The sequence below is a fragment of the Limulus polyphemus genome, unplaced genomic scaffold (genome assembly GCF_000517525.1).
Source record: "Limulus polyphemus unplaced genomic scaffold, Limulus_polyphemus-2.1.2 Scaffold2686, whole genome shotgun sequence".
Taxonomy (NCBI): domain Eukaryota; kingdom Metazoa; phylum Arthropoda; class Merostomata; order Xiphosura; family Limulidae; genus Limulus; species Limulus polyphemus.
This window is the reverse complement of record NW_013668296.1, coordinates 14,468-25,992: the sequence shown is the minus strand read 5'-3', so window position 1 is coordinate 25,992 and position 11,525 is coordinate 14,468. Positions and strand designations below refer to the sequence as shown.

Below are 11,525 nucleotides of genomic sequence, written 5' to 3'. Positions count from 1 at the left end.
GTTATGAAAATTTATGAAGATCAATGTGGGGGTTTTTATTTGGTGGTTAGACCATGATGTTACATCTCATGTGACTATCTAGTTTACATAATCTTTTACAACATTAATATCTGAACATCACTGCTAGGGAAACTTGTATCAGTTCCACAATACAAACATACTCAAATTTAATATGATCTAGCTGGAAGGTGACTTTGCACTTTAATACAACTAAAAATTCATAGTTGAACTGAAAGATATGAAGAATAGTAAATGAATCTGTAAATGAAACTATAGCAAAATAAAAGCAGAATTCACCATCTCACAGCATATCTAATCTTTGACCATCTTTAGAACCTTGAGGGAAAAAAACATGTCTGGTCATGGTGATTTTGTTTTTGTTACACTGCTTAACAATACGCTATTACACATTATATACATTATAACATCTATGGTATGATGTATCCTATTCCATTCTGATGAACCCTCAAGTTATTAAATTTTTGAAATTTGTTTGAATATTTCTGGTAAAAATATTGATGCTTCTTTGTCTATGTTAAGCAACTTAGGTTGTGCAAAACCTAAAATAAGCATGTTTTTATACTTATAAATATACTTTTCTTTCATACTGCTTACAGTAGTATTATAATTGGCAATAATATTTCAATCACATAAGTAATATTTGCAACAATGCCTTATCAAATAACTTAGATATGCATTATTTTTTGCTCTAAAATCCAAGGAGAACTTAAGATTTCAAACTGATGCATGAAATTAAGACACTTTTACCTTATACACATCCACTCAATATATTTTACTTTTATTAGGTACACAACATTAAAACAAAGATTTCGATTGGACACTTAATGTACTTGGTCCAATATAATTGACTCTGTGTTTTTTTACATTTGCCCCCCTCTCAAGTCAGGAATTATTTCCAGTTCATATCATAAGAAGTTAAGAAGAAGAAACCAATTTCTGCGGGTACCAATTCCAAAGGAAAAGATCAACTAGACTGGCATACAGCTAGGGAAATAAATGTGACAACATTTGACCTACTCTTGAATAGAAGCTATATTCACTAACAAAGGACCACTTACAGAAAGTTGTATGTGTCAAGTGTCATTATGAAAGATTTACCTAAAAATAATGGTACAGGAGTGGAAACCCCGATAAGCAGACAAGCATGTGGCAACAAGAACTTGAAAATGGGACCTACTGATCTTGGCCAATACCTGACAAAGATGATGAACAAGAGTGTAGGCATAAAGAAAAACATGCTCAAAATATCCTCCACTTGAGGCTGGACTCTGAACCGAAAACCAGTAAAGCATCCAAAGATGATGCACTGCTTTCAAGAATTCATCAAGCATAAGCAGGAAGAACCATTAGCACATTAAAAGAAATACCAGCTCAAAATTGTGAATTTAGCAATTAATGTAGAGAAAACTGCAATAAACAAAGGTTGTGAGATTGAGTCTTACCCTGTCTGTTGATATACTTCACCACAGTTAAAGTATCTGTAAGTACTAAAACACACTGGTGGTGTAAAAAAAAGACAGGAATTCTTGACATTCATGCTAGCAGACAGTTGCCTTCCCTCTAGCCAAGAGGGCACATCAGAACATAGTCAGTAGTTCAGCTCCAGTTACAAACCATGCAGAATCAGGCATACATATTCTGACCCATGGTAGGAGGAGGTCCACACTGGCTTCACCTCAAGTTGAGCAGAATGGAAGGAGAAAAACTCCATACCACTTGACTAAACAGGGCACATGTGTGCAAATCCACAGCTAACACCAGCCACCTGGTAATCCAATATCCGAACAGTAATAGGAAGGGATGTGCCAGTGTGATGGTGCACTTAAAATCCAAAACCAATTGGACTGGTTCCCCTCTATGCAACATTTGCCTCTGGTAATGAACCTCACAGAGGTGAAGCGCCATTTTCCCCATGCAACATCATCCTTCAGATAGGACTGCATGAAAGCTGAAGGCATGGGTGCATGGCCAGCACCCTGAGCAACTACAGAGCTGGGGCAGATCGAACCGGATCCATGCAACATCAACCTCCGGGACCCAATGTACAGAAGTGGAGCTCATAAGACAAAACCCGTGATCAAGGTAGGATGAAGAATCACGACCAACACATGGGTTAGAACTTAAGTTGACTGTTCCTGCTTGAATCCAGAACCATGCACTGGAAACTGACATCCAGTCAATGGTAGAATGAGGGATCACAATCAGAGGGGTGAACTGCAATGTAATATACAATTGTGATTCATGCACAACATCATCTCCCAGATAGGATTGCACAGAAGCTACAGTACACGGAAGTGAACATCGAACGCTGGGCTCCACTGCATGGATGTGTAGGATCTACACCATCTACACTGACAGAACACCACCACCACCCTACTCTCTACTGTTGGAATTGAGTACATTCAAGAGGTTGCCTCCATGGTCCTTCACTTAGCGGAACATGACAAGGACTCTCCTATTCCACTAGAAGAACATTGGGGTAGAAATGTGGTGGAGAGTCCAGAGAAATGTTGACACCGGAGACAGTGCAATGGGTGGCCAGAAAACACTATTTTGAAAAAGAGACCTCCCCTGATATATTCAATCAAAAGGACAGCAAGAATGTGCAGTAATCCCCATCTACAAGCCTTGCTACACTACCCTGTGCAAAATTATCCTCTTGGGCCCAACTCCATCACGAGGAATCACTAGCAGTCGCAGGGTGTAACCGCACATCATCATCCTCCAAATAGGACCACACAGAGGCTGGAGCACATATATCACCAGCTGATGTCATGAGCAACCTCAGTCCACAGGATGAGCAGAGCCTAGACCATACAATATCAACCTCTGGGACCCACCACACAGAGGTGGAGTGACCGAGTCACTAGACAGCAGATAACATACTCCTGTATGGTTTATGGTCAGCTGTACAGTGCATAATTTTTGGGATGGATAGATAAGTAGCACATCTGGATAGGCAATGCTCGACACTGAGTGGGATCCTAGACCTAAAAGGGACATGCCTCTAAGCAAAAGTAACATATAAGAAAAAGGTAAATCACCAAGTCTCAGTCGAACCAATGTTTGAAGGATGAAAACTGGTGGAAGGTGATACCTCAATGAAGAAGAAACAGCTACCCGATGAAGGTTGTGGGAGAGGAACCTATAAGGTGTGGACCACATGCCCAACTGAAGAGTTTCCTCCAATGGATAATGGAGGTGAGATGCCAGTGAAAATGTAAGGTGCCATATCTGATGTGACAACACCTGGAACAAATTGTGGGAAGAAGGAGATAGAGGAATATGCCAGTCTAATAAGCTGATGCACACAACCTGTAAGGGTAGAAGGAGAAAGGTCACGTAATGAGAAAAGATTCCAGGGAATAAAAAGGCAGGGTTGGGAACCACAGAAGGAGGTATGTTGACTACCTAACAACAAAGAGCACGGAAGGGACATAAAACTCTATCCAGATTGGCATGAATGAAGAATTTCCCTCATAAGTTGCTGAAGTTTTGGGCAGGAAAATTGATCTGGATAAAGAAGAACATATGTAGAATGGAACAGAGGATATAAAATGTCAATGGCAAAAACATCATATTGATAACAGCCACAGGCTAAAAGGAGTATGAAATAAGTCTTAAGAGATAGGTGATACAAGGTACAGACAGTTGAAGGTTCATATGGATGGAGTGTAAGAGAGTGAAGAACAATATTGACATTTCAATTTGAAAGAACCACCTGATGAGGAGATCAATGAATCTGGAATGAATGCAATAAAAGGGAGATAGTAGGAGAAAAAAAACAAAGTATTGGACAAGGCTGCTCGATAACCTGCATTGGAAGAGACAGAAGCCCCAGAATAGAACAGCCAGGTAAGAAAATTCATATGGAGTTAAACAGTAGGCCTAAAAGGGGAACCCCACAGCTTAAAGACCAACAGCAGAAGATGTTCAACTTACATTTATAAATTGCAAGGGAGGAAGTGCGAGTAAATGGCTAAAAAGGAAGCGACATATATGGACAATCCAGATCTTATCGCAACGGACCAGATAAATATCAGCCATGAAGTCAGAAGGTGTGAAAGGCAGGATGAAGGACTGATGACCAAGGTTGACAGAGGAAGGATGCAGTGAGAGGAAGAGGTAATGACGCACAGTTTGAAGCTAAAGGAGAAGAGGAAACCAAGCTTGTGCTGTACAGTAAGGAGCAATCAGAAGGACCTGACATGGAGTGGAATGGATGATCAAAATCACCCTGGGAAAAAGCCAGATAGGAGGATACGCAAGGATAGAAGTAATGAAATAAAATTAAATTCACTCGAGGGACAGCTGTCAGGAAGATTACATTTTCTCATGTAAAATTCCATTTCCTCATGAATTCTTTTTTCATTTAATCCATGCAATATGTTCACTTTCATTGGTCATAACTAAAGGAATATGGATGGACCATGCACCCCCCAGATCGGGAAAGCCAACAAAAAAGGTGAAATTCCTCAAGCAAAGTTAAATCCTTCAGAAATGTGGAAATGTAATATTTTGATCCCTGGTAGGCATAAAGGTACCAGTTTGTTCAGTCCTGACTGAAAGCATCCAATGGTGTTGAGAGAAGTGGCAAAAGCATTCAGATGAGGAATACCCCACTGAATGAAAAGCCGCAGGAAAACTTAAGGGTTGAGAGACTACTTTGTGGGGTAAATCTGACTGAGTCAAGTGGGCCAATCTGCCACGAGGTTGAAAGCACTTAGAACATAATGCACTATGAGATGTACCTGCAGTGTATGGGCCCATAAAAGGAGTTCCAACATTTGACCAGAAAGCAAATGAGAGTGGGTGTCTCCTCAGTGATTGATAGAGGAGACAACAGTGGAATGGATCATGATGAGTTTGTTCTATACAATACAAAGAAAATGATCCAAAGCATGCCATACTGCCAGAAGGCTCTAAGATGTTGATATGGTATGACTGTTCTATCTGAGACCATGCTCCAGAAGTCTCCTGTTGATTGACTGATGCTCTCCCATCCCCAGAGAGTAGCATTGGAGAACAGATCCAAATCCAGACATGGAGGAGCAAGCTGTACCCCTACCATAATGTTTTCCTTGTACAACCACCAATAGGGATCATCAAGAATGGAAGGAAGAAGAGTAATAAGGAAGTCCAAGGGATCACAAGAAAGATTTCTTGGGTTATGTAATGTCCACTGAAGAGAATATGTGCACAACCTAAGGGGATAACAGCTTCCATGGATGCTCATGTCCCCAAAAGCGATATAACCTTGCATGCAGAAAGAGAGAGAGAGAGGAAGGGGCATGAGGAAATGAAAGCTCCATCAAATGCAAACAAAATGGAGAAGGTTGGGCCTGACTGAGATAAGTGTTGCAAAACACACCCATGTGTAATCAGAAAAGACTTCTCCATCTTGAGAATCCAACTCACACGAGCTGCTTCTGTCACTAGCAGATGAGTGTGTTGAGAACACACCAGTTTGAAAGGAGCTAACAGAAGCCAGTCCTCTGTGTAGTGATGGAAGTGCAACCACTGAGTATGCATAAGTCAGTCAAGAGCTTTGACCACTTGACAAAACACATCTGCTGCTGAAGCAAGCCCAAATGGTAAAGCATGAAATTGAAACAAAAACCCATTGTGGACAAACCAAAGATAGCATCTGGACTGATGAGAAATGGAAATATACAAGTAAGCATCCAAGACATCTACTTTGATCATCTACAGACCTGAAGAAAAGCACTCCAAAGGGTGAAAAAAGATTCCATGGTAAAGCTGAGAAGATCCAAAAATTGGTTGAGGTGGGACAAATCAATCTCAGGTTGCCAGTTCCTGGTCTTCTTGGGGATGACAAAAAGCTTGGAGTAAAAACCTGAGAAGGGAAGACCGACAGACTATAGCACATTGTGAAAGAAGAGTCTGAACAGCCTTGATTAGATGCTGACTGGTAGCAGGATCCTGAGGTAATGGGAAGGATACTGGAAACAATGGAGGTGGGGAGAGGAATTGAAGCAAAAGTCTGCCTGAAAAAATCTTGATCACCCACAGGTCAGGAGTCAGCTTCCAGTACAGGTGAACAAAATAGGACAAATGCACCCCTACTGGAACAAAAGCCACTAGATAGTCACCAGAACTGTTTGTGATGATGAATATGATTATATGAATATGAAGATAAATCAAACAACAAACCAACAGACCACTAGAGGAAGGAACAGGCAAAGGATGGGAGGGTGAAGGACAGGAAACAGGTAAAGAGGATGGTATAGGAGCAGACTGAGATAAAACTGCAATAAAAAACAAAGGGTTGAGTGCTGCCTTACAGATTTTACCCGACTCCAAAGATTCAGAAATGTTTCCAAAAATAGACCTACGGAGAAAGGGAATCATCCTCAGGTCACGAATATATGTGAAAAGTAGACAAACATGAGACAAAACAGCATCCCTACCAAGGAGATCCCAACAGCAAAGAAACCATGTGTGAAGGGATAGGATAGAGGAGGACAATCACACCAACGTGGAGGAAATGAGGGAATGGTTATCCTCCAAAAACCCCTAAGGAGATTGGATGAGAGCCTCAGAAAGGAAGTGTATGGAAGGTACCATAGGAGAGATGTAAGAGTAAGACAAAGGCAGGAAAACTGATATTGGGATAAACATATAGGATTATCAGGATCTGCTCCTCACACAGGCAAAAGTAACTCTAGCTGATGGGAGTCGAGAAAAGGATGATTGGCCTGACAGTAAGGCAATGCATAATGATCAGAAGCCCATGGTGGACAAGGCATGCTGGCACCAGCCCTCAATTGAGAAACGAAATGCTCAGCATGTACCCTGATATTGGGAGAAGGAGGGAAGACAAGGTAATCGAACGATGGGACAACAGGTAACAATGAAGAGACAGGATCATATGAAACTGGAGATACATATAAAATGTAAAAATCCTCTTTGTAATGAACAAGTTCTACAGGGAAAGGAGGAGCCTACATATTGTCAGGAGATGAGGGTCAACTCAATGGAAGGTCAATCTCCCGATGATTGATGGCCAAAAAATCCGCAGCTGAGACCTCCATTCCTGATACCTGTGTCATGACACCCAAAGTAGTAGGAACAGAGGTTGAAGTCATGACACAAAATTCTGTATTCATAATCGTCCCTGAACAAGTCAATAACTGAGAAAAATAGAAAAATAAAAACAAAATAAAGGTAAGTTTACTTAGCTATAAACTACAGTGAACAAAGTGTAGAAAAAAAATAGTAGAAACATTAAAGCACTACTTCCCAAAATGAAAGAAATTATCATGCAAAATCAGCACAAATTCAAAATGCCTGCACTAGACAACTGCCTAACGAAAAGTGATGGTTAGGTGGAATCGAATAGAGGGAGTTACAAGCATCAGGAGGGTATGTTGCACTCCTATTGATGTAGGGTTGTCTCATGATAATTTACATATGAAGATGCAATGAACCACGTTGATTGTGGGGTAGGTGGGAGTTTCAAGACTTGAGGCATGCAAAATAATTTTGCATATAGAGGGCAGCACTGAACAAGAAAAGCTATTATGTTTGTTTGTTTGAAATTAAGCACAAAGCTACACAATGGGCTATCTGTGCTCTGCCCACCACGGGTATTGAAACCCAGTTTCTAGCATTGTAAGTCTGCAGACATACCACTGTGCCACTGAGGGACAAGCTATTACATGGGTAGAGTTAAGATCATATCAGAAGTTATATACTGTTAGAACATTATTAGCCCACTTATTAAATTCTGACAAACACAGTGAAGTGAAAAAGTTATTCAGTAATTAACATTTTCTTTGGGTGAATAAGGAATAATGAATTTTAACTTGCTGTAACTTCTTTTCAAAGCAATCTTAAGTTATCATAGTCTTGCAAACAAGCAGGATTCTTTTTAAGAGGGGGCTCAGTTTAAATCCAGAAAAAAGGAAGACCTAAACAAACATAATTTACAAGAAAATAACATAATATTTATGTTATAGATTAAAATACTTACCGTTTTAAAAATTATATAAGATCATTCTTTATTTTGGATTATTAATGTTAATTATTTATAAATTTATCTCAATTTATTTATATTTTATATTATATCAAATGTAGTTTTCATATATAAGATACATAACACATCACATAGAAAATCTTAAGCATCATCATATAATAAATACACAAGTTGCAGAATAACTGTTTTTTTACTAATCCTAAGAATACAAAATATTGAAATATTTATATTATTAATCTCAAAGAGCCTATATAATATTTTTGACAAGAAAATGACAGATTTTTTTCTTTTTTGTTATAAACATTATTTAAAAATAGTTTACTGAAAATCAATCTAAATTAATTGAGCTTTAGGTATAGCTATACAGTATGCAAAACAAGACATTACTTACATCAGTATTATTTTTTACAGAAGTAGGTTGGATTTGTTTGTCAAACAAAAAGTATGCATAGTTAAAAGATTTAAACAAAGCTGCAAGTGTCTTTAATATATGTTATAATGGTTACCAAATAATAATAAATAAAAAGTGTACTTCTCTTTGTTCAGATTAGAGATAAGTATTCAGCTATCTAAATATGACTTTTCCTAGTATATAACTTTTTACATTCTCTAATGAATATAAAGCTGGTTATGTAGCATGTAATAAACACATAATATATTAGGTTAAAGCTACACTATTGTTTAGTCCAAACAAAGTAAACATGAATCACAATGGCTAGTTATTTAACCAATGGCCACATCCTTACATTCATAACTTGTGTACAAACATAACATATGCACAACATCACATCATGGAAGTAGTACTAATAGTACTAAAAACGTTTGTTTGAGTTATGGCTACTAAGTCTATCTGCTATCATCCCTTATTTTGAACTCCCAGCCAGAAATGTGGCAACTGTCAAATCTTGGACTACTCTTTTTACCAAGAAATAGGACCATCACATTATAATGCCCCAGGCTAGACCAGTGGAAGTTGCCTCGTGAATTGAGCAAAACAAATTTGATACCTGGTGCCACCAAACATGTTGACCCTTTCAACCATAAGAAAATTATAATGTCGAGTCAATCACCTACCTCTACTGGAATCTAATGTTCACCTAGTGACCATCAAGGAACACTGGGATTTTTTTACAAATTGATAATTCAGGCATGATCATGAATATTCATACTAGTTGTATAAAATAGTTAAAATTATTATAAAAGCTGGCTGCAGGGATGAAATTTCCCCAAAAAACTACATTGATAAACCTTTTCTGGTATCTTGTTGCCATTCATTTTCACACCTGTTCCATATAATTCCTAATGATTGAAACAGTAAGTGAATTAGAAACAGCATGTTCCAATGGTGTTTCAGTTTTTTATTATATATTTTTCATTTCATGTTAGGTGATATTGTAATAAACATAATTTTCAATTTGAGAGGGTGTCCATAAACATGAAATCAAACACACCACTTTTCCTGGAAATTCATGTCAGCTGAAAAATATTTGAATGATAACAAATGACTTTAGTTTTCTTTAGTGGATTGGGTTGACCAACATAGCCCTTACTGTTCTCAACTTTCATGCTATATCTGCAACCCATTACTCATGATTCATTTGTTTTGTTTTTCTTTTGTCAGTGGGTTTTTTGCTGGCAAACATTTAACAATGGTAAAAAAACAACAACAAAAACTAATTTCAAGCCTAGAGTGTGAATGATTATATACAACAATTGTATTTGAAAGACTATGAAATAAACTACTGTGAGAGCATTATATCACTGACAAATTGCTGTTGAAAGCCAAAATCCCTTTTTATAGTTTCAAGTGTTTGGTCAGAGAGTTCAAACTAATAAGTGTCAAGATGACACACAGTCATACCCTAATAAAAACTACCAACTACGGTCTTAAGAAAACAAGTTTGTGATTACTGTTCAGACATCTACGAAATGTCCAATGATTGTGAATAAATTATTATTTTTCTAAAGGTCAAATCATCAATTAAAAAACAAGAAATACAAGGAAAATTTATATATCAATTGATACAACTTGAAAATTTTAGGGACAAATGTACCTAATGAAATCATCAGACTAAAACCAGTGAAAACAGATAATGAAACCATTTATGATCAAACAAACTTATTAGCAGTGATAGCCTTACAGTTACAAACTCAATGGCAAGCCTGCTACTAGTAATATAAGTATTATTACCAAAACAAAAAGTACTAAAAATATGATTATAAATGAAGTTTATTATTAGTAGGAGGTTGTAGTCTATGTATAAATCTTTGATGAAATCCCACTGAATCTTTTAAAGTTTTAATCCAAATATCACATCAATGTTTATAATTAGTAGGAGGGTGTAGTCTATGTATAAATCCTTGATAAAATTCCACTGAATCTTTTAAAGTTTTGATCCAAATATCACCTCAAAAGTATTTTACAGTGATGTACAATAAAGCCGAAGCATGAAAACTTTGTAATTACATAAAATTAAAACTATTCCACCTTGTTTCCTAGAAAAAATTAAATCCATTTTTATTTTTTCCAGAGTAACTTAACATATACACAAAACATTGTCTGTAAACCTTTATTTCCAAGCTGAATACTTCACTTCATCAAATCCTTTTTACGACTGTTTTGTTTTTCTAAAATTAAAAATAAGATTTAAAATACCATGCTCATCATCCTAAGTATTAATATTATTACAACTAGAGCAGATTATTAATACTAGTACTAAAGTATAGCATTTAAAATGTTACTTCACTGCCGTGAAAGAAAACAAATAATAGATTTTTTTTAGCCAGTCTTGAAAACTAGTTTATAATTATATTTTAAACTCTAGGCTTTCGTGCTTCATGTGTGGTGTCTGTGTCACCTTAAAGTTACAATGTTACATTGAACATGAATTATATGCTACACAAAGCTCAGGCCTGAATTAATTATTGCACAGTGTCAGATTTACACAAATTTTTCTACCTGTAGCATCTAAAAGCATTTACTATACGTTGAAAATGTTTCTTTTCTTCAACATCCTCGACGTCTATTTCCAAACCTTCTGAATTCTCAGCCATAGTTACCAAATCTGATAATTTCAACGAAGATTAGTTACTGCTTGTTACGAAAGGGTTTGGATGGAAAAATAAAAATAACAGAAAAATGCTAAACATCATATAAACTACTAAAAGCTACGATTGAACGAGAATTATAAATGTTACAACAAAAAATAAAATAATGTCAACAATGCAAACGCACAATCACACTAGATAAAAATTATTTATTTCAGATCATATATCTGCGGTAAACAAAAGTTGTGTTAACTAACCATAATGTTTTGGGACAACATAAGACCTATTGGTCCATCTTGACTGTACCATCTTCTAAACTACAGTTACTAAACTATAACTATTAGAGTTGTCCTCAGGAGATTGTTTTCTAGATGCATGTTTTAAAGGAATAATGCACCAAATTAACATACATATAAACTTTAGCTGCCATCTTAACATTTTGATTTTGGTTATACTC

The 11,525-nt window shown here is 36.9% G+C and overlaps 1 protein-coding gene across 1 annotated transcript in view; it reads right to left on the bottom strand.

Moving 5' to 3' along the window:
* Positions 1-11,081, bottom strand: part of LOC106467633 (carnosine N-methyltransferase-like) — a 61,178-nt gene extending 50,097 nt beyond the window's left edge. Inside the window, exon 1 of the mRNA XM_013927999.2 lies at positions 10,980-11,081. Coding sequence (XP_013783453.1) covers positions 10,980-11,074 — 95 coding nt within the window. The 5' untranslated portion in view covers positions 11,075-11,081. The remainder of the gene's footprint in view (positions 1-10,979) is intronic.
* Between the last annotated feature and the right edge of the window lie 444 nt (positions 11,082-11,525).